Consider the following 24,191-nt stretch of genomic DNA (forward strand, 5'->3'; position numbering starts at 1 on the left):
AAAATGGCGCTACACTGATTTGGAGAGACACAGAGGAGAAGAATTGTTGAATAAAGTCATTATTTTTGTTTTCTTCGTGTACAGAAAGTATTCTTGTCACTTCATAACGTTACGGTTGAATCACTGATGGCAGATGGACTATTCTGACGATGCTTTTCATCCTTTCCTGGACCTTGACACTGTTATTTATTTGTCAGTCTATGGGACAGTTACAGGCCTCCCGATTTTCATCCAAAATATCTTAAATTGTGTTCCGAAGACGAACAAAGCTTTTATGGGTTTGGAACGACACGGGGGTAAGTGATTAATGACAAAATGTTAATTTTGGGTTGGAGTAACCCTTTAAAGGGCCATTCGAGAGGAGTGGGCCGTGGTGGTATGTGGGCCACAACAACAGCCTAAATTCAACCAGATAAGGCCCACAACTAATTTGCTATCTGGGTAGTCGCTGCATAGGGACATAGCATCCCTAATAAATTCTACGCCCGATTTATTCAGCCCATGAAATAAATTGTTTAATAAACATTACCAGCTGAGTAAGTATTAGGCTACCATCATTTATTAATATTGTATTAGGCCTATGTAATATCACATTAATAAATGTTTTCTGCATTTATTACCATCTGTGGCGACATTGTGTTACCTGTTAAGCTGTAAAGTGAATTGGATTATAGATAAATATTTATCATACAACAATACATCTTGCCATAATAAAACTAACAGCGCCAATAATAAGGGAAACCGCAAGTGACGATGACAACAGCAGTGTGTGACTTTTGTAATATGTGTCGTGAGTGAGTAATGTCCGTGTTTACTCCACCTATCGGCGCAGTTTACTGTGATTCTACCGAGACACGGTGAGCTTGATGGAGTTACGCCTGCCCTCAGACACACACCGGCGGCTGTTATTCTGCATTCGGGCCGTTTATTGAGTTTATTGACAGGGACTGCATGTGCTCGTCACGATGAGGGTCTGTCACATTTCCAATCTGCTGCTAAAATGACCTTTACGAGCATCAAAACAGACGGAAAGTTGGACGGAAGAAGGTGAAGTAAAGTGAATATATTAGCCAGCAGCGCTAGCAGCGCGGCTCAAACGACACTTATTTGATATTTACATGCTGTTTGATTCAATATAGTGTAGATGCGAACGTGTAAATAGTGTTTTCAATAGTTTTTGTGTCACCCCGCTCTTTGTTTCTAAGTTAACGTTAGTGCTCTTTAGTTTGTTAGCTTGATTTGCTAGCTGTCATTTGAACTACCTCTGAAGTCAGAACAGGTTTGCCAGTTTATTTACCACTTTAAGTGTATTTTACGTTAGTTTACTTACAAAATATTAACATTTAACATTTTTAGATTTATCGTATAAACAAACATTTCCCACAGAAATCGTTCAGAGGTGATCTGTCATAAGTGTCAGCTGTCTCAGATGTTTCTCCTAAAACTCCTTAGCAGAAACAAATATAGACACAAATGAGACTGTTGACATACAGTTACAGGCCTTAATGCGTATGGCATAGGCTCGGATTGTTTGTTAGAAGGAGAAATATTTGAGTTTATTACTCTTCTGAAACTTAGAGGAGACACTTGTGGGATTGCAGGGTCTTAATAACAGAATTACATACAACTTGTCTCCATTTAATCTCATTGCTGTCTCTGAAACTTCCGAGATTTACAATAGAACGTGTTAGACATGCTGTCAGTTTGCTGAAATCACATTTATATTAGTTTACATGAATAGACGTCCATATAGCTGTGTACGTTAGCAACCTACTTTTCAATAACTTTCATTTTGAATGATCTCAATATTGATAAGCTACAAAGAAATGTCTGTGTACTCAAAACTGCCCTCTGAGCTGAAGAAGCCCCTTGTGAGAAACACCATTGTCCTTCTTGTTGCGCTGTATGGGGCAAAAAAACTTTCTCCTTATGTATATGGCAAGCTCAAGGGAAGGACTAATAAACAGGTCAAGGGCACCGACCCGGTTACCGCCAATGGAGAGCCCCAAGAAGTGGAAGCTGCAAAGAAAAAGAAAAGCTCCCCGGCTGTGAACCGTGAATTCTTCGAGAGGTTGATTCGTCTCTTGAAAATCCTCTTTCCTCGGCTTTTCTGCAAAGAACTCGTCCTGCTCGGTTTCCACTCTCTAGCCCTCATTTCACGCACCTTTCTCTCCACATATATATACAAAATTTATATGCAAAAATAGAAAAAAACTATTAAGAAAAAACACACCACGTCTTTTGTTGTAAAATTAACCAAATGGCTGCTCATCGCCATTCCCGCCACGTTTGTGAACAGTGCCATCCGTTACCTGGAGGGTCAGCTGACCCTTGCATTTCGCACTCGATTGGTCACCCATGCTTACATGATGTATTTCAGTGACCAGACGTATTACCGTGTAAGCAACATGGATGGCAGGCTGGCCAACCCTGATCAGTCTTTGACTGAAGATGTGGTGATGTTCGCTGGCTCTGTGGCTCATCTGTACTCGAACCTGACCAAGCCTATCCTTGATGTAGTGGTGACCTGTTACACGCTCATTAAAACAGGCGAGTCGAAAGGTGCCAACACCACATGGCCCTCCATCATAGCTGGCATTGTTGTGGCGTTTACTGCCAAGATTCTGAGAGCGTTCTCTCCCCGCTTTGGTAAGCTGGTGGCCGAAGAAGCCAGGAGGAAAGGCGACCTGAGATACATGCATTCACGCATCATCGCCAATTCAGAGGAGATTGCCTTCTATGGAGGACATAAGGTAAGTTTTCTGTCACCATTTACTCACTTTCATGTCTTTCCAAATGTGCATGACTTTGTAACACAAACATGTTTAGCAGCATGTTCATGCTGCTCTTTTTCATACTGTGAACACAGTATTTAAAGGGTTAGTTCACCCAAAAATGAAAATTAGCCCATGTATTACTTACCCTGGAGGCATCCTTGGTGTAAATGACTTTCTTCTTTCAGATGAATCCAGTCGGAGTTATATAAAAAAAATTATTTGATCTTTCAAGCTGTTTAATAACACTCAGCAGGTTTTGCATGCATCAGTCCAAAAGAAGTTAAATAAAAAGCACCAATCCATATAACAAAGGCCTCCTGTAGCGAATTAATGCTTTGTTGTAAGAAAAATATCCATATTCAAAATGTAATAATCACTTTAATCTAACTTGCGCTCACTGTTGTAAACGGAAGCAGCTCCGGGCGGATGACGTATGAGGTCAGCGTTGCGTATGCGTTATATTAAAAATTGTCTTTGATAGCAGTCGACCGATATTGTTTTTTTAACAGCCGATGCCGATATCTTGGAAAGCAGAGTGGCTGATGGCAAAAGCAAGAAGCGCAGCATAATTTGAAATCACGAGTTTAAAGTTTGTTGATCGTCAGTGAAGCTGAACTCTCCTCCTGTCAGCATTCTATTCACATGGACTGACCGTCACACAGAGAACACGCGATCGTGCAGGACACACATCCACACGTCGTAAGATCTCAAAGCTGGATTCGACTAAGCTTGCAAGGTTTTTGAAATTAAATATTCATTAGACATTCAAAGATTTGTTTAAATGATGTAAAAGCGTATTTGCTGAATTCTGATGGCAAACGAGAAAGTATTATAGTGTTTGCCTTTCTATTACTAACAATATAAAAGCAATCGTTATAATACTTTTTTGTATACATTTTAATTACTTTGTTTAACCATTCTATCTGATTATTAGACAGATGTCTATCCGTATTAGACAGAACTGTTAACAACGACAGCAAACAAGAGGTAGAATGTGAGCACTGTGTGTTCAGGCGCTGCGTTCTCAGCGCCGTCAAAATAAAAGTCTGTCGGGCCGCCACGAACACATTATGCTAATATGCTAATGTTCCATGTTGAGCTCAAAATTAATTGCAGGGCTCCAAACAAAAAATTCGAGTAAGGAGCCATTGGCTCCTATAAGAAAAAAACTTAGGAGCCAAATAATTTTTTTAGGTTCCACAGAATAGACATGTTTTATTTATTTTACGATTATTATTATTTATTTATTTACATTTCAACATTTCAATCATACTGTCATGTGTTTATGTCTCATCTTTTCTTGACTTTATCAGCATTTTAATCCATCTTGTAGATGACCTGGGAACTAAGGTTCACTTAAAGTGGAAACTAAATATATTTTCCAGCTTGAAATCTACAGTCACAAAGAATTGTTCATTACACAGAATCTGTACCAGTATCATGGAACATAAGCATCACTTGGCCACTGAGTGTAGCTTGGGCTCCTCCTACATGAGACATTTCAGTAAGTTGTACTGTAGGCTCTCTTATAAAATAGCCTATCTTTTGATGTTAATTCATGTTCACTATGTACTATATCAGTAAATAGAAAGATTAAATGGGTTCACTTGCCCTTGAACTGAGGCGCTAAAGCGACCGCGCCTGCCCCATTAAGGAGCGCCAAAACTGTATTGTTTGAATTTCGTTATGAATTCAGAATAATTTTAAAGCTGGTACTTTTCATTAAAAAGTGACAAAGCACAGAGCTTTTTGCGATTACTGGACGGCAGTTGCACTTCAAATAATGAAGTTCACGCATTAAAAGAACACAGACCAAGATATTGTTTAGAAGAAGCTATATTATTAATTATTATAAACGAGAATTGTTAACGATATTGGCAATATTCACACAGCTGACAGCTTTACCTGTTCTAGTTTGTTCAAGTTGTGCACGAAATAGCCGCTGTATTTTCTGCACTTTCCCTTCTTATGTCCCTGTAATTTCTCTCTCGCTGCACAGCGGAGCTGCGTTTATCAGACTGTGTGCGTCAGCACTGATGTGCGGCAAAGATGAGGACTGTTTGAAACTCTCTTTTTCCACTAAAACTTTGATGCGCATCGTCTCAGTTTAATACGTGAACATAAAAGATTTGATCGCAAAACAATTAGGAAAAAAGGCATTACATTCAAATTTTTAAATTATAACATGTAAATATAAGCCCAGATAGCAATAACACTCGGGCTGATTCTGGCTGAAATGGGTCTCTGTTGCTTCAGTCTCGGCATCGGTGAGAAGATAATGGGCCAGAGTCGCGCCGACTCTACAAAACACTTCTGGCTGACAGACGGCTTTTTCCCTATGGACCGATGTCGGCTGAAAGCTGTTGTACACGCGGCAGGTCCACACTCGGTGTAGTTGTGTGTATTAACCTTCGGCCCGAGTTCGTTTCATCACAGAATGCTAGAATGAAGCAAATCATCCACCTGAGAAAACTTTTTTAGCGGTTAAATCCTGAGGAGCTTTTGGCGGGTAGTCGCCAGTTTGGAGCCCTGAATCGGCTTGGGATTCGTTTTAAAAATGACTTGTTTCAGTGATTCAGAGTCGACTCTTTCTTTTGAGAGACAATAACTTTATATACGGTGCACTTACAGATTAAAAACTTTGCAGCATGTTTTCATACACTAATAGCTATAACACACACTTCAACAAATCTAAACATAAAAAACAAAATAAAGGTCACCTTAATATAATTGGCTTGCTTGATGGGGTTTTGTAGAGCACTTTTTGTTGTATAGAATAATATTATTTGGAAAAAGTGCCAAACAAACACAAATGCATTTCCCGTTTTAATTACTTCTTTTGACTTTATAACACTGACAATATGAAGGTTAATTATTCAGTTAAGTAGATTTTGGGTTTTGAAAGAAATTAATGCTTTTATTTAGCAAGCATGCATTAAATTGGTCAAAAGTAGAAAAAGAGATAATTTAACAATAAATAATAATAATTATATGATCATAATTATTCAATTCAAGTTTATTTGTATAGCTCTTTTCATGATGCAAATCGTTGCTTTACAGAAAATTAATGATTATACATTATATTCAGTAATAGCTTATTAGTGGTGACTATCTCAAGTTGATGTCTATTATAGCAAAATTGATAGTTTTTTATGTTGTCTGAGGGTTGGCATCCTCTGAGGTCTTCTGGGGGGTTGGCATCATCCCTTCTCAGATGTTCGGTCATCTCAGGTCTTTGTAACGACTGGATCCAGATTGAAGCATGTGTAATTCCTAGTTACCATGGGATGCCAACTGTAGCAGAAACAGAGAAGGTAATAAAGAAAAATTAGCGTAGCTGCTGTTCCAACAAGGAAGTGTTCAGCCAAAGCAAAAGAATAAAAATGTGCATTTGATCAGATGTAACTGAAGTACAAGGTTATGATGAGATACATTATGTGAATGCTTGGCTAAAGAGATGTGTCTTTAATATAGATTTAAATAGAGATAGTGTGTCTGAACCCCGAACGTTATCAGGAAGGCTATTCTAGAGTTTGGGAGCCAAATATGAAAAAGCTCTAACTTATTTAGCAGACTTTGCGATCCTTGGAACTACCAAGAGTGCTGAGTTTTGCAACCTTAGGGAACGGGATGGATTGCATGATAGAAGACATGATAGAAGACTATTTAGGTATGCAGGAGCTAAACCATTTAGGGCCATAAAAGTAAATAGTAATATTTTGTAACTGATATGGAACTTAATCGGTAACCAGTGATGAGAATGTAAAATTGGGGTAATATGATCATATTTTCTTGACCTGGTAAGGACTCTAGCCGCTGCATTTTGGATTACTTGTAGCTTGTTTATTAAAGATACAGGACAACTACCTAGCAGTGCATTACAATAGTCTAGTCTCGAGGTCATATATAATACTTTGACGTATATATATATATATATATATATATATATATATATATATATATATCTATTTCATTAAGATCAATTCCATGCAATATAATTAAATCTAGTGTATGATTAAAACGATGAGTGTGTCAGCTTATGTTTTGCTTCAAGTCTTTCATCAACAAAAAGCAAGTAAATGCAATTCCTAAAGCATCATTTATTTTATCAACATGAATGTTAAAGTCTCCGACAATTATTGCTTTATCAGCAGTATCCAATAGATCTGAGAGGAAATCTGCAAATAATTTTAGGAAATCTTTACATGGCCATGGGGGGTTTATACACAGTAGCCAGAACAAGAGATAGGGAAGATTTCTTTTGCATATCTGACAGTGTAACATTAAGTAGAAGTATTTTGAATGAGTTAAACCTGTATCCTGTTTTCTAAATAACATTGAGAATATCACTATATATAGTTGCAACACCGCCGCCACGGCCAGGTTTCAGTCAAGCAGAGTACATCAAAACTATTCTCTGTGATCATTTCTTTTACAATAACTGCTTGGGGTGCGAGTGATCTAATGTTTAGGAACCCAAGCTTTAAAAATGTTTTTTGTTCATTTATTTTGCATTTTTCCGTTTTAATCACGATCAGGTTTTTTCTAGGTCCTGCATTTAAATTTATATTTTGACCTCACTATTCGGGGAACAGACATAGTCTTTATAGATTGGACAATGCTAGTACCTTTATCATTTAAGCAGGTAGAACAAAAGCCATCATAGCAGTTACTTAAGAATCGGCTTACTAGTCATATGGAGCGTAGCGTCCTGGAGATGTTGTCCGACAGGAGTTCCACTCCGACTCTGCTGGGATCCAGACCATCAACATGAAAAAGCCTAGGACGCTCCCAGAAAAGATTTCAGTTATTAACAAAGAGCAGTTTCTGTTCTTTATACCATGACAATAACCATTCGTTTAAAGCAAACAGTCTACTGAGCCTTTCATGTCCTTGTCGATACGTGGGAAGTGGACCTGAAATGATGATCGTCATCGTGAACGATGTGCTGAATACCGTCTCGATCAGGCTCCTGAAGTCCCTCTTCGGTGTTTCCATCTGCCGCAGCTTTGTGTCATTAACCCCCATGTGGAGCACGACCACTTCTGTGCTCTTGTTGTTCTTCAGGATCGCGGGTATCTGCGCAGAAGCATCGAGAACAAGAGTGCCAGGGAAACAGTGAGTGTGCACTTTACCTTTAGCTAGGGTAGCACGAAAGTGCCGGACGATCACAGTGTTGTGTTCTGTTCCGAGTGGAGATCTCGAAGACCGGAGGTGGTGGAGGGGGAGAGGCTTGGCTCACGTCTTCTACTGCTGGTGCACCCAGGGTCTGCGGTGTCCCGGCGCCAGAGTGAAGGACATCTGGGAAGATCGCGTCCTGGGGCCTGTGCAGAGAAACACACGGAGTAGAGGTGGTGGGAGTGTTAGCAGTGTGCTGTATGCTTACCCTGGACTTGTGAGTGTCAGCCCGGGATGTTTCCAGTGTGGCTCTCCACTCTCTCAGCGGGGCCTGCTTCTCCACCAGGTCACGGATCTGCTTCTCCATGGCCTCCAGCTCGAGCTGCACCGAGTGCTATATAGAAACGAAAATTATGGTGTATAAAATTGATTTTATGATTGAAAAATAGACGGTAAAGAATTAACTTGACAAAGCTTCAACTCAAAACACATGGCAGCAATAAATAGGAAGTGACTGTTTGTTATATTATAATAATAATAATAATAATAATAAATAATATATTTACAATTTAAGAAGACATTTATAATATTACAAAATATTTCTATTTCAAATAAATGCTTTTCTACTGAACATCGTATTCTTTAAAGAATCCTAAAAAACTGTATAAATCTAAAAGTTTTCACAAAAATATTACGCAGCACAACTGTTATCAACATTGACAGTTTTTCGGTTCTATGAAAAAAAAAGTCATATACTGCAGGTTTGTGGGTGAGAGTAAGTAAATAATGACAGAATTTTGATTTATGGGTGAATTATCCCTTTAAGACTGTAAGACAGGTGTTTTACGCCATTTTGTTCATGTGTCACAATGACAAAGCAAATGTCCCTGCTGAACAAACAGTGCCCCATGCCTGCAATGGGAAATGTTCCCGAACTTCACAGTCATGTGGCCAGAGAAAGTGTTCATAGAGAGAGGTCATGTGATGTGTATAAATACAAAGAAGGCCCTGGAACTGGGGCAAAAGTCTGTATTTGCCTCTTTGACCCGAGGCCTACACTTACACACACTGCACTTAACTCTCCTTAACCTACTGTACATGATGACTTTAATATGCTATGATGTTATGCTTAAAATGTATGTTTTTTTATTAATACAAAAAGGTTATGAAATGACATTATCTTGAATCAAGAAGCCTGATTGGACCCTTGTTTATTGGAAACCAACCTGTGTGAGAGCTTGCGGGTTCCTCTACTTGATGTTATCTTGTTGCCTGTGTATCTGCGTGTATGCATGTCTGCGTGTGTGTTTGCGTGCCTGCGTCTGTGCCCTGCGCAGATCGAGATGTTGCAGCTGCAGCGGAGCTACACGGCGCTGTCCAAGCAGATTAACCTGATCCTGTTCAAGAGGCTGTGGTATGTCATGCTGGAACAGTTCCTGATGAAATATCTCTGGAGCGCCTCGGGCCTGGTCATGGTCGCCGTGCCCATCATCACTGCCACCGGATACTCTAAATATGGTATGGATTAAATTATGATTATCTGTAGTTCCTGTTCTCCTCTCTGCGTCTGGCTCCAGACGTTTTGGCTGTGTGATTGTTTCAGTCTAAAACTTTTTGGACGTCCTTGAGCATGTGTTGATATGGTGTTCTTAAAGGGGACAGTTTGGTACAATGAAATTTTTTGTACCTGATATTCGGTTATACAGTAGCATTCAAAGTTTGGGGTCAGTAAGATTTTTTAATGTTTTTGCAATTCTATTATGCTCGCCAAGGCTGCATTTATTTATTTGATCATAAATATAGTAAAAACTGTAATAATGTGAAATATTTTAAGAATTGAAAATGACTCTTTAGTATTTAAGTATATTAAAATGTAATATTCCTGCGATACAAAGCTACATTTTCAGCATCATTACTCCAGTATTCAGTGTCACATGATCCATGAGAAATCATTCTAATATGCAGATTTGCTGCTCAAGAAACAATTATTATTATTAAAATTATTATAAAAAAATTGTGGAAACCGTAAGACATTTTTTGCAGGATTTTTTGCTGAATAGAAAATTAAAAAGAAATACATTTATTTGAAATATAATCATTTTGTAACACTATAAATGTCTTTACTGTCACTTTTCAATTTGATGTGTTAGTATTAATTTTTCATTTATTATTATTATTATAATTATTTCTTTTTTTTTACTGACCCCATACTGCTCTCCATAATGCTTCAAAACAAGATCTCTAAAATGTGATAGACGTGTTCACTGCTCTTTCACCTTTATTGTATTTATTTATATTTTCCTCACAGTCTTGTTCTTGTGACATCCTTTCAGATTCAGAGGATGTAAAGCAGGCAGCCCTGGGGATGAAGGAGGAGGACTTGGTGAGTGAACGCACCCAGGCCTTCACCACGGCCCGGAACCTTCTGAACGCTGCAGCTGATGCAGTGGAGAGGATCATGGTCTCCTACAAAGAGGTGAGATGCATTTCACCTACTAACTTAAAAAAAAGTGCTTTCAAATCAAGTGCTTTTCAAGATTTTGTCAGCAAAAGAACAAACTAAACATAATATATGAGCAAATAAATACTTAACAATTACAGAGAAAATGTCTCGAGTTGTCCTATTTAAAATCTATAAACCTAAACAATTTTAAATAACCAACTACAGTTTGCTTCTTGTATCTGATGTTTAGGGGCAACCAGTCATCTATCAGCTTTATGTCATGTAAATGTAGCAAACCTAACACTGTGCATTCAACCCCTTAGTAAATCATTCCCTGCCATTTCCTGACTAGACATTTAAGTCAAAGCATTTGTTTATACAAGGTTTCATTTGTTAATGTGGCTAAAAAGTACTGATCTCATCACAGGTCACAGAACTGGCTGGATATACGGCTCGTGTGTATGAGATGTTTGAGGTGTTTGAGGATGTGCGTGTCGGAGTGTACCGTCGTTCGGCCTCAGAGGTGAAACCAGAAGAGTCAGGGGTGGCTGGGAAGATAAAACATGGCATGAGAGTGGAGGGACCGCTGCAGATCAGAGGTCTGATCAAGTTTTATTTTTATCTGTTTTAGTTGTGTGTTGTGTCATAGCTATGTTTGAAATAGTGTACTATCTACAGCTTCAGAAAGTACGTATACTGTGGACAGTATAGCAATTTTCTATATGCTGGGAATATGCAGATGGCTTACTACATTTGACAAAATATATCTTATACAGTCACCCAATTAATAAATACTGTTCTTTTTAACTTAATATACAACCTGAAAAGAAAAATAAATCACCAGTTACACAAAAGTATTAAGCATTGATAGTTATAATAAATGTTTCTTGAGCACTAAATCAGCATATCAGAAGGATTTCTGAAGGATCATGCGACCCTGAAGACTGGAGTAATGATGCTGGAAATTCAGCTTTGCATCACAGGAATAAATTACATTTTAAAATATAGTCAAATAGAAATATAATATTACGATGTTACAGTTTTTACTGCATTTTTAATCAAATAAATGCAGCCTTGGTGAGCATAAGAAACATAAGAAACACTACTGTTCCAAACTTTTGAACTGTAGTGTATATTAAACAGTACTGAACAGTACATAGTAATCAGTATGTTTTTGTACTATACTGAACATTTTCATTAAGTGACTGTCTTGTCATGTTTGTGCGTGTTTGTTTAGGTAGCGTGATTGATGTGGAACAGGGCATCAAATGTGAAAACCTGCCCATAATAACTCCTACAGGGGATGTGGTGGTTTCCAGCCTGAACATACAGGTAAATTCCTGTCTTGAACTCTTCTTGAGTCATTTTAATTTATAATCTCATTTTACTGGTGCAAAATTGGCATGCGAGTGTAATAGGGATTGCATACTCGTTACATCCAACTAAAACCGCTCTCTATCTTCCAGCTAAGGAGACTGTATATTAAATTATTTCTATCACTCTGCTGCAATATCTTGTGCTCACGCAGAGTAAATGAGTCAGTGGTCTGATGAAACATGCTGTTCCCTGCATGATTTATGCGCATGTGAAGTGTGAATATGTCAATGACGCTGTTATCTGTTCTTATTTCTCTAGCCTAGTTCTGTGAGTACTTCACTGATAATACAGCATTGCTAATCAGTTCCTGACCTTTTGACAGTTCAAAGTGGGTTTAGGAGAAGATATATTATGAGACCCCCGTGGAGAATTTGTATTTATGTATTTTGCTCATTCACTCTTACTGTGGCAATTTTTGCTTGCATCACCTGTTATCTTACATTAGCTTATCTTTATTGAATATTTGAATTAGGTTTCTCTGCCTGTGCACTGGTGAGAGATATACTGTAGTCAGTTATTCTGTACAATCCAAAACATGTTGGCAGGACTTAAAGCCATAAACTTTAAAGCTAGCAAGATAAGTGCAGAAAAATATGCTGGAGATTTTCCTTTGATATATTCTCACCACGGCTGTTTATTTTGCACATGTTTTAGATAACTCCTGCAGAGCTGATACATTAACAGTTGACTGACAATGTCGACATGTGTAGGTGTTTTTTTTTTTAGCATCAGGTTAATATTTAAGGAGAATTACACTTGAACTGGTCACTTTTCTTAAACAATTTTAATAAACTTTCAGCTTTTTTGTGGTTTTGTAGACCTGTGGATTAAAAAAATACAAATATATTTATATATATTATAATTTATATCATAGTTAATGATAATTAACTTTAAATAAAACTATTTAAAAAAAAAACATTTTTGTTACTTGAAATAAAATAAACGTTATCTAAAATAAAATTAGATATAAAAAACTTTTTATATAAACTATAGAACTATAAAATATAGAAGTATACAATACAGACAAACTTAAAACAACAAAAAAATTAAAACTGCTAAAATAAAACTAAAATAAAAAACAAACAACACAAGATAGGCATATATAAAATAAACAAAAACTACTAAAAATGACAAAAACACAGAAACAGAATGATAAAAACTTTAGCTAAAATTAAAAAAACAAAAAATAATATTAATTGAAATACTATAATGCTATTTAATTTGAATTCTAAAATATATAAATTATATACTGTATTAAGTCTTTCTATAATATAAAGTAGAATGTAATTTCTAATATACATTTATTTATTAGAAATCAAATAACTAAGTGACCTTAAATGTATAAAATTATAATAATGTAGACTGATCAGTATTAAAATGTCTGTATGCACCTGTTGTGAATCCGGGAGGAATTTGGCTCAAAATTAACTGTGCACATCGGTATGCAACTTACACACAATTATTATGATATGAGACCCATTGTTTGTCTGTTAAATTTACTATTTCAGTGAGTATCTTGTCTTGAATGCAGCATATGCTTTCTGTGCACGCATTTCTTGAGTCTGGATTGAGTATCTGCTCCCTTATGATTAATTCATGTTTCCTGCTAAATTCTGAGAAATGGGTCATGAGTACCACAGTGTGACCCCCCTGTGGTCTGCCCCGGACAATGTGCTGATTATATTCCGGTCGCGCGTTAGTGTGCTCTTAGGGTTTCCACAACAGCGCCTCGATTTGCAGGGGCGGCATGCTGCTAATACCCTCTCATGGGCCTGATGTCGCAGTCATGCGGTGTACTCATGACACAATGATCATTACCCACAATGCTTTCTCAGATGGGTTTTGCAGCCGAGCCAAGAGGAAGAAAGTACGGTAGACTATGATGTTATATATAAAACCTATCACGGAGGCCAGATGGAATGTGGCGTTGCTTTGAGGTTGTTACATTTTTGGAAGAACTGTTCCTTTAAGATTAAATTGTCAGCTCTCTCTGGTTAAATTTGCACTTTGCTGCCAGACAGCCATCAGAATAGACTAAAGTCACTCGACCAGCTTGCGGCCTTATGTCTCACGTGGGACGAAGAGGATTAATAAAAAAACTCAACCAGCTTGTCTCTATACTTAGTATTATCATTAACGCTGCTTCCAGATGTTTTGAACCCAGAAGATTCACATTGGTTTGGTGTTGTGTTGAAGGTCTTTTAATAGTAATTGACGCTCTAGCAGGAAGCCGTGCTGCTGTATTTATGTGTGTCTGGTGAATGGATGGCTTTAGCATAATGACAGGGTGTAGAGAGGGAGGGATCTGTTTTTCTCAGTGTGTTGTGCTGCAGAGAGGCCTTTGAAAACCATCAAGCGTTTCCCATCACAGTGGCTCCTTTTAACCCTGTGGCTTTACTGAATTTGTAAACACATTTAGCTGTTTCCCGTGGTTTGTCCCTCTGTGCATCTTTCTCTCTCTCTCTCTCTGTGGGGGTGTTACGTAGGGCTGTTCGATTATGGCAAAAATCGTAATCATGATTATTTTGGTCAATATTGTAATCAAGGTTATTTAACACGATTATGAGGGGGCCATATGACCAAAACTTTATATGAGTGATTTATTTAAAGAAAGTGATGCATATCAAATATGTATTTTCTGTAAATAAGGTTGCTATGACATCTACATTGTATAGACCAGCGGAATTTCAAACAAACAAAAAAAAGTCCTCAAAATTATTGAAAATAATTAAACTGTCAGTAATAAAAAAAGCAAAGGGCAAATACAATAGAATAAAAAGATACAAATGAAACAAACTGTGCTTTAATGTTTTTTTCATGCAAGTCTCAAGCAGTTTACAGCCTACTACAGAAATGAATAATCAAATGTAAAATAAAACAGCAGTCTTCACTGTAAGATTTAAACTACAAAAATCAAGAGCAGTGTGTGATATTGAATTTGTCTTTTGTTGTTTGATTAATAAGTACACAGTCGCAGCAGGAAAACAGCCGACTGTCACTTTAAGAGCCACATGGATTCAATTTACCATTACACGTGTATTTTCATTTTTACCTCTTTACTTCATTTATTACATGACCGACGAAAAGTATACATGAATAATCAATAAGCAGAGCCTTTTGACACATTTTTGCATGCATTTGACTGTTTAGGCGCGCACCTTGAGCTAAAAGATGACTTTACATGTCCGTGTTCTGTTCCGTCTCTGAGCGCATATCTTTTTCTGAGGAGCAGCGAAAGTTCTCTTTCAAGCTTTTAAAAACATGAATAAATATACTTCGATAAATCAAGCACGTCCCATTTTGCAAATGTTATGTTACATGATTTTACTGATTTGCATGGGAAATTGGTCTTTTTATGAAGGAACGAAAGTGCAGTGCTGCAAAAGGGGGCGGAATGGGGCGCAATAATCCTTTTTGTATACAATAATCCGATTATTGTATTTTCATAATCGTTGGAGGCCAAAATCAAAATCAAAACCGTTTTTTTTTCTTCGATGAATTGCACAGCCCTGGCCCTTTTTTTCATTTAATTGCACAGCCAGTTACACGATCTGCTGCATGTATGTTTGTTCGTGTGTCTTTAGTAACATGTAGGGGGATGTTGGGTCTTTTTCTCCAGGTTGATGAAGGCATGCATCTGCTGATCACGGGCCCCAACGGTTGTGGAAAAAGCTCTCTCTTCAGAATCCTGAGCGGCCTCTGGCCCGTCTACAGCGGAGTGCTTTACAAGCCATCACCCGAGCACATGTTTTACATACCTCAAAGGTACTGACTGCACTCTGTGACCCAAAAACTATGCACTAAAAGTAAGCACTTCACTGGTGAAGAGAAGGTATATGCTTTGGAGTGTGTAGTAAGTTGGGCTAGATTTTGTGTCTGGGGTTTATCATATCAAATGATATGTAATATGAAGAAATGTTCATGCATATCAAAATGATTTTAATGCATTTTCAAGTTGCCATTAAAAGGTCATGAAACCTCCCATTTCAGCACTGGTTAGTTCTCACCACAGTTTTAAAAAATGCTAAAAAAGTGGGCGTGGTGCGCAGCAGAGCGGAGAAAGGGGGAAGAGGGGAGACAGATAACACACACAGCTTCACGTTCAGACAGTTTAATTTCGCTCCCATCAAGTTAAAAACACAAATAAATGCACAGCCATTTGCACTCTGCATCGAAAACATATATATGAACGTGCTGTTGCACCTCTGAGAACTTTTAAGGCTTATTCTGTGGCGTTTATATAAGCCTTCTAACGGGTTGTCACAGAGCTGTAAAAACGGTTATGCTCACCAAATGAATGAATCGCGTTTGTGCCGAACTCTTATTACAAAGCAAAAACAAACACTCTTCTTCGATCAATGAACATTTCTCTCAGTTAATGTGCACGATGTCCTCTCACAGTCTGAAACATCTGCAAATCAACACATGCTGTTGTGAATAATTAAGCGAAGCATCTTCTCATAGGATAAGAACATGCAGTCTCATGAATAATTTAATAGACACCGATGTATCATTGATGTCCTATAGTTTGCCACGTCACAAATTGTGACATCAACACAATGTAGATTTTAAACCCGGAAGATGAAAATAGCGCAAAAAAGCTTAAAATTAACCAGTTTTCTCCAACAGTTATCGGATGCTAACATTGTCTTCTATGATGTGCAACACAAACGCCTCTGCTAAAATCTCAGAAAAAGTAGTCTGGGGTTTCATGACCCTTTAAGTTGAGTTTTGCAATTTCTACTTTTCTTGTGACAATTTAAACTTCACTAGCAAAATTTCAGTGAATTGAGTTAAGATCTGATTCGGTGAATTGCTTGCCTCATCACTGAATTTTCATTTTTGAATTTTTTTTAAAAATGTTTATATTAATATTTAATTTAATGGGTAAAATTGTTATTTATATTATTATATTATAAATATTTTTTTTTTATATATATTATTTTGTTTAAGATTATTGTTATTATTTAGATAGATAGATAGATAGATAGATAGATAGATAGATAGATAGATAGTATATACATAAAATGAATATTGTTCTTGTTCAAGAGTAAAAATTTAACTTCATTATTTAGTAAAATGTAACTTACATTTCATGGTTTTAATTCTAGGATGTAAATATGATGGTTATGGGGAAGTCGTGGTCTAGTGGTTAGAGAGTTTGACTCCTAACCCTAAGGTTGTGGGTACGAGTCTCGGGCCGGCAACACCACGACTGAGGTGCCCTTGAGCAAGGCACAGAACCCCCAACCGCTCCCCGGGCGCCGCAGCATAAATGGCTGCCCACTGCTCTGTGTGTGTTCACGGTGTGTGTGTGTTCACTGCTGTGTGTGTGTTCACTGCTGTGTGTGTGCACTTTGGATGGGTTAAATGCAGAGCACGAATTCTGAGTATGGGTCACCATACTTGGCTGTATGTCACGTCACTTTCACTTTTTCACTTTTCAATAGAAACCAAATGTTAAAAACTAGAAATTTGAAAACAATATCCATTTAGGAACAAATAAAAAAAAAGTTGAATATAATCAGAAATATATCAATAATTTTTGCTGCAAAAGAGTATATCAGTATTGGGAGACACTACAAATGTCATGATGATTGTAGAAGGCTGTTGATTTCTCTTTGTGCAGGTTCAGGACCCAGTACTGAGACACAGTCTGCTGGATTTTGTTTAAGAATTAAGATCAATTAGAAGGCAGAGACGTGGGTGTGCGTGCATGTGTTTATTTCCATTTCCCACGCCGTGCCAGGTTAATTAGCGCTGATGAGTGTGCTGATTAAGAAGAGGAGTACAATCCAAAAGCAGTCAGCACATATGGTGCTCCTGTGACTGCGTAACAAGTCGGCTTCATTACAAACCCAACAGGAGTACAGCATCGCTTCGTTCTCATGATCACACAACAGGACGTGTCCAACATCATTTCCAACCAGCAGCTGCTTGTCATTTGGCCCGCTTGCAGTTCACTGATTGTCTCTGTATATCAGAACTGTTAAAGAGAAAAATTGAATAAGAATTTTAACCGGCTTTCAGAAGATGTGCCTAATGCACAGTGATTTTGAGTAGACTACATTTTTAAACACTTCACCCATTTTGCCTTAGTTTTATGAGAATTATTAATGCAAAATGTAAAACACAGAGGATAGATGGATAAATAGATCAAACGAGACATGCAGTGAAAATATGAGTGTTATTCAGAAGTAATATCTTTTCATAAACAGAATCCTGCTATTTTAATCCACTAAAAAAGATGTGGACTCAAGTTTCCTTTGAACTCATCTGGAACAAAGAGAACTAGACGATTAAATCTCAGGATTTTGGATTCATTATTTTTCTTCTCTTTTCAGGCCTTATATGTCAGTGGGAACGCTGAGAGATCAGGTCATCTATCCTCACTCTGTTCAGGAGATGCAGGAGAAAGACATCACTGACCAGCAGCTGGAGGACATCCTCAAAACTGTGAACCTCTGCTACATCCTGGAGAGAGAAGGAGGTAAGAGACGTCACAGAAACACCTTCTGATAATATTCACGGGATGGGAATATATAATATATAATGACTTTTTCTGTGGTGAGATTGGAAATAACTACTGTAACTATGTATGTTCAGGATGGAATATTCTCTGATTACAGGTCAAAAGTTTATGGTCAGTAAGATTTGATTTTTTATTTTATTTTTTGGAAAAAAATGTATACGTTTATTTGACAGCGTTGCATTAAATTGCCCAAAGGCATTTCAAATAAATAGAATAAATGTTTTAATAAGTATCCTAAAAAATGTATCATATTAAGCAGCACAGCTTCATATTCTAACACTGATAATAATAAGAAAAATGTATTGTGCATCAAATCAGCATGTTTCTGAAGGATCATGTGACACTGAAGATTGGAGAAATGAAGCTGAAAATTCAGCTTTGCATCACAAGAATAAATTATAGTTTAAAATCTATTCCAATTGAAAAAGTTATAAGAGACTTATTTCAAAAACATGAAAAATCTTATCGACCTCAAACTTGTGAATGGTAGTGTACACAATCTGATAAATGAATGTTTATTTTCACCAGTGTTGCGGGATAAAAACAAGCACAGCACAGCACAGCACATTTACTGTACTGGATGTAAAGTGTTGAACTAACAGATTCTTTTAGATAAAATATTAATAGCATATAATTAATAATGCATGCTTAAATGATTCAGTAATATGGAAGAAGCGAAACTGCATTAGTAGTAAACATACATTATTGTTAGTATTTAAACATTATTAAATACTATCAGGTTGGGATGCAGTGAGCGACTGGAAGGATGTGTTGTCTGGAGGAGAGAAGCAGCGGATGGGCATGGCCAGGATGTTTTACCATAAGTATGTCTGCTCTTTTTGACTGAAATTTAATTAAATATGACACACATGTACTTTCAGATGATTTGAGGCAGAGGCATATCTCATGGAAGTACCATTTTTTACACCATAGTTAATGCTGGACTAACATCTGTTTGAATCCAATTTAATGTTATTTAAGAATCAGGGATGTTACTGGGATATCTTTCAGTTGCTGGAGATAATTGGTAGAATGTAAAATAAAAAAATAACACTTTGAAGATGCTAAGTTATGATACATGCAAGAAAGCTGCTCATGGTTTCCTTAAAGCCACTGAAGTGATAAATATTCAATTACTGAACGTTATGAGCATTTAACTGGATTCAGTGGGTGTTTTTGGAATCTATACAGCTCACTTTGCATTTGAAGTGAGCAGCTGCTTTAGGGGAGATTATTGTAGAACCACTGAGATATTTATTAATGGGGAAGGGGAAAAAAACCACGTCAGAATATAAAAAATTAAACTATTCAACTGCCAACTATTGCTTTTAAGTCTGCTTTAAAAGTCCCCAACAACTTGTGTGTTTAAAGCTGATAAATCTCTGGTTTCTCTCTAACAGGCCTCAATACGCCCTCCTGGATGAGTGCACGAGTGCTGTGAGTATTGATGTGGAGGGCAAAATCTTTGAAGCTGCAAAGGATGCTGGGATTGCGCTTCTCTCTATTACACACCGTCCTTCTCTCTGGTGGGTTTTCAATCTTATGAAAATGAAGAGCAGTTCCTTTATTGCTAGTGGGAAAAAAAAAGTGTATTTATGTTCGTTCAGGAACTAAGCACTGAATCATAAACACATAAGATTAAAGGGTTCATATGATGGAAAACAGGATTTTTCATGCTTTTTTTGATGTAGAAGTTTGATGTACTTTGTAGACACACTGTAATATTCACAACACCGAAAAAGCCGGACCACCCAGACTAGTTATCCAACAAAGCTGTAGTAATGGGTTGTTGAAGGTGCTGAATACTGTAGCATAAAATCACTAATAGGTGTCCTGAGAGAAAACACCTGTCTCTCTGATCGCAACAGGCAAAATAAAGAATCAGGGGAGCGGCCCACGCTTTTTTCATCAATCGGAAAACTAGCCACGATGAATCATGTTATGCCTTTGGGTTATGAAGAAAGGGTGTGTGGAAGTGATCATCATGCCGTTGCATCCATGAACACATTAACGTATTTATTTAAAGAAAATAATACTTCTATTCAGCAATATGGTTACAATACAAGACTTTTGTAATGTTACAACAGATTTCTGTTTTTAAATAAATGCCATTTCTTTTTAACTTTCTATTCATCAAAGAGCCCCGAAAGAAATGTATCTCGGTTTTCAGAAAAATATTTCAGCATGCTAATTAGAAGAAATGTGTCTTGAGAACCAATTCTAAATGGTATTAAAGTGATTTCTGTAGGATCATGTGACACTGAATACTGAGTAATTGCTACCGAAAATTCATCACAGGAATAAATTACATTTTAAAATATATTCAAATAAAAATCAGTTACTTTAATTTTATAATAATATTTCACAATTTTACAGTTTTAACTGTATTTTTGATAAAATAAATGCAGCCTCTTAATGACCCTGAACTTTTGTACAGTAATGTGTATATATATATATATCAAGACAAGTTAGTTTTACCCTGATAAATAAAGATGTGAATTATGCTGATATCCAGATGTTTGCATATAGACGTCTTAGAAATATTCATATAAACAGCATGTTTAATTTCAAAGGTAGAAGGGAGGGTGCAAAAAAACTAAATTACGATAATTTATGGTTGCAAGAAACCTGGATTATCCTTATAAGTCGACTTATTAAATAGAAATAAATAAAAGTAAACTTTCCAGAAATGTTAGGAAAAAAGCCCGCATGAGGACACAGCACAGCTTTAAACATGGTTTTATTCGGAAGTTTCTCTATTAGCGTCTCTGTGTTACTTTCAAATCAGTCAAAATGACACACCTTGTCCTGTATGTCCTCTGTTGACAGGAAGTACCACTCCCACCTGCTGCAGTTTGACGGCGAGGGTGGCTGGCGCTTTGAAAAGTTGGACGCCTCCACACGTATCTCCCTGCAGGACGAGAAGCTCCGGCTTGAGACCCAGCTCTCGGGAATTCCCAAGATGCAGCAGCGGCTGGCAGAGCTGTGCCACATTCTGGGGGAGGACAGCAGTCTGCCGAACCCAGGGGAAGTGGAGGAGGACGACGGGATGGAGGGAGAGAGGGAGCAACAGAAGGAGGGGGAGGAGAAGGAGAGAGATGTGGTATCTGGTGGAAAAGGGAAAGACCTTATGGAGTGATTTGCTGAGAGATGATGGATGCATTCAAGGCCAGGTGTGAGCGTGTGTGTGTGTGTGTGTGTGTGTGTGCATATATAAGCCCACATATGTTTTAGATGCATGCATTGACTTAATGTGTCTCTAATAGGGTTAGGAATCAAGAACTTAATCAGAACCAGTTCCTTTTTTTAAAGAAATAGCACAGCGGGAATCGTTTTAAGGATGTTTGGTTCTGTTAACGGTTCTAGAATGGTTGCATTCCACCAAGGATTCAGAAGAAACACTGCAATAAAATATGCAAAACACCTTGAACCAATTTTGCCATTGTTATGATGATCAACGAATGATTTCAAAAGACAGCTATAACCTTTTCTTTTTCACAGACTTTGATTACATTTAGAGTTGTGAGTCATTCAAAACTGAATTCAGGATGTTAACCCTTGTGCTGTGAAGTCCCTTAACTAATTTGCAGTTCCTGGTCAAAAATTATGCCTTTTTTTTTTTTAAATGCTTATAAAATTCTTATTATGGCTATATTTTCACCAAATCTTGTTTTCTTTCAATCAGCATAGATTTTGTATATCTTTTTGGAACTGGCTGATCATAGGCCTCATTGATCTGAGCGCAGTTAAAAGCAGTATTTGTGGATAATTTAAGCAAAATTCATTTAAAAACTGAGGTGCATAAGCTCAGATCAAGATAAGAACAGGTGAACCTGTTGTTTTTTATCCAAGAATGCATAAAACAAATTCTTTTTGATTTGTCACTGTTAAAATCTCATTTCATAATTTGACAACAGGCTTCTGAGGGTAGTGAATGCAGTACACTTGTTTTCCAATCACTGTCCATCCTGCTTCAAAATTACTAAAAGAACCATTGAGGAATCCGAATCAGAATCAGATTCCCATCTTTAGTCTCTAGAGAGAAAATGCACAGTGAACACTTCAAAGCTTTTGTTAGCTGTACAGAGACAATGCAGTTAGTGTGTGTGTTTGTTTATGTATGTATGTGTGTGTGTGAGGGTAGTACTCAAGACTGGGTGTGTTTTGGAGGGGGTGGGAGACAGCTGCCAACTCCACCAGGTGCGGCCGATGATGAAAGCACCTATGAAAGCTGTTCCTCTTGCTCGTTATCACCGTTCTCTGAAGAATTCTCTGGAAATCTGCGGGACCCAGGCAGCGTGTGCGTCTGTGCGTTTGTCTTTAGGGAAAGGGTGACAGTCGAGTTGGGCTCTGCTGTTTTGTATCAGTTCAGGGGTGGTATTTTCAAACTTCTAAGGAGTTGCCATGAATGCTGTAGCTCAAATCCGTGCCATGTTTTAATGCAGAATCAAAAAGGGGAAATTTGTCCACAGTGTAGATGATAAGTTCTTTGTTTTTATGTAATACTAATAGATATTTGAACAGTGACCACATTTACGTGCACACGAATGCTGTGTACATGTAAACAGGAATATCCCAATAGGATGTTGTAAACATCTTTTCTGTGATAATGTGCAAGTAATTGTGGTCAATAAGAATTGGCAAATTTTAAAATGTAGCTTTTATTCTTTAAACAATCAGCAAGAAGCTATGGAAGCTTGTCTGCACCACAGAATACAATAAATAAATAATTGTTATTGCAAATTTTTACTGATTTGTTTTCTTGCAGTTCTGAGAAAAAAGTCAGACATGCAAGATATAAACTCAGAATTGCAAGAATTGAGATTATTATGAGACAATTATGAGATATAAATATGAGATTAATCCATAATTCTAAGAAAAAAAGCCTGATATGTGAGATAACAGTCATACTTTTATTTATTTTTTTATTCTGTGGTGGAAAAAGGCTTCCATGAGAAGCACCTTTGAAGGAAAGTTTTCCATTCAAGTTAAATTTCTAATTATGTCCATTAGAGGAGATAATGTTTTTCTAATAATTAAACTTTCATGCTCTAATTTTGTACAAAAAGCCAGAGGGTAGATCAGATATGACTTTTTAGAAATGAAAAACAAGGGCTTGATTCTGTTGGTCTGAGCGCAGGGCCTGAAGGATCGCCCATAGACACATGATGATTAAATCAGTTCTGATTTAGCCCAAGGTGTTGTGTTAGTTGTAGGGTGATGACCACTAGAGTTAATCTGAACATTAACGAGACCTCTTCCAGCCGAGACATTTCTTTAAAGTGTCCTTAGAATTTCAATCTTTTATGTAACATTTCAAAGTGCTTTTGTTCTCTTGTCATGTGTTGATTTCAGAAGGTCAGTCACTTGATGTTTGACGATTGTAACATTTAATTACTGCTTTAAAAGAAATTTCTATTCAAAAGATGACATTGAATTTCATGTCTATTTCTTACTAAAATATTTTATAATGTGAGATTTTGCACACATAATGCACAGATGATTTTGTATCTTGAACCACAAATTGATTATATTTTCATTGCAATAATTATTTGTAAGACTTTTCAAACTAATATTTCACCTTTGCTAACGCAAACTATTCTGTATTGTGTTTTTTTTTTAGGTATGACTATGATAAAAGCGATTGCAATGTAATTGATTCAATATTAGACCCTTTGCACATTTGGCTGAATTATTAAAAATGTATCTCTACAGTCGAATAAAACATTTCCTCTTGAAAACATCTCTCCATTCATGAGCCTTCTTTTATAGCATATGCATTCAGAAGGAAATTGCCAAGTTGGCTCCGATGGCTTTTGTGCTTTCTCTGAACATAAACTGTCCACTGCACTGTTAATACATTTTAGAGTGAATCTCAAATCCTCATTGCATAATATTTATATTTGGGCTTAGGAAGCTTGTTTTTCTATTATACAGACAGACA

General features: G+C 37.1%; 1 protein-coding gene across 1 annotated transcript; it reads left to right on the forward strand.

The window, feature by feature from the left end:
• Positions 1 to 761: 761 nt before the first annotated feature.
• On the forward strand, positions 762 to 23,990 carry LOC109094819 (ATP-binding cassette sub-family D member 1-like). Its single transcript, XM_042729337.1, is given in 10 exon segments — positions 762 to 2,753; positions 9,233 to 9,413; positions 10,229 to 10,371; positions 10,766 to 10,937; positions 11,576 to 11,670; positions 15,335 to 15,480; positions 18,060 to 18,205; positions 18,987 to 19,071; positions 19,648 to 19,773; positions 21,077 to 23,990. Coding segments are annotated over 10 exon segments (2,361 nt in total). The 5' UTR covers positions 762 to 1,796; the 3' UTR covers positions 21,387 to 23,990.
• The last annotated feature ends 201 nt before the right edge of the window (positions 23,991 to 24,191 follow it).

This window comes from Cyprinus carpio, chromosome B8, assembly GCF_018340385.1.
Source record: "Cyprinus carpio isolate SPL01 chromosome B8, ASM1834038v1, whole genome shotgun sequence".
Classification (NCBI taxonomy): Eukaryota; Metazoa; Chordata; class Actinopteri; order Cypriniformes; family Cyprinidae; genus Cyprinus; species Cyprinus carpio.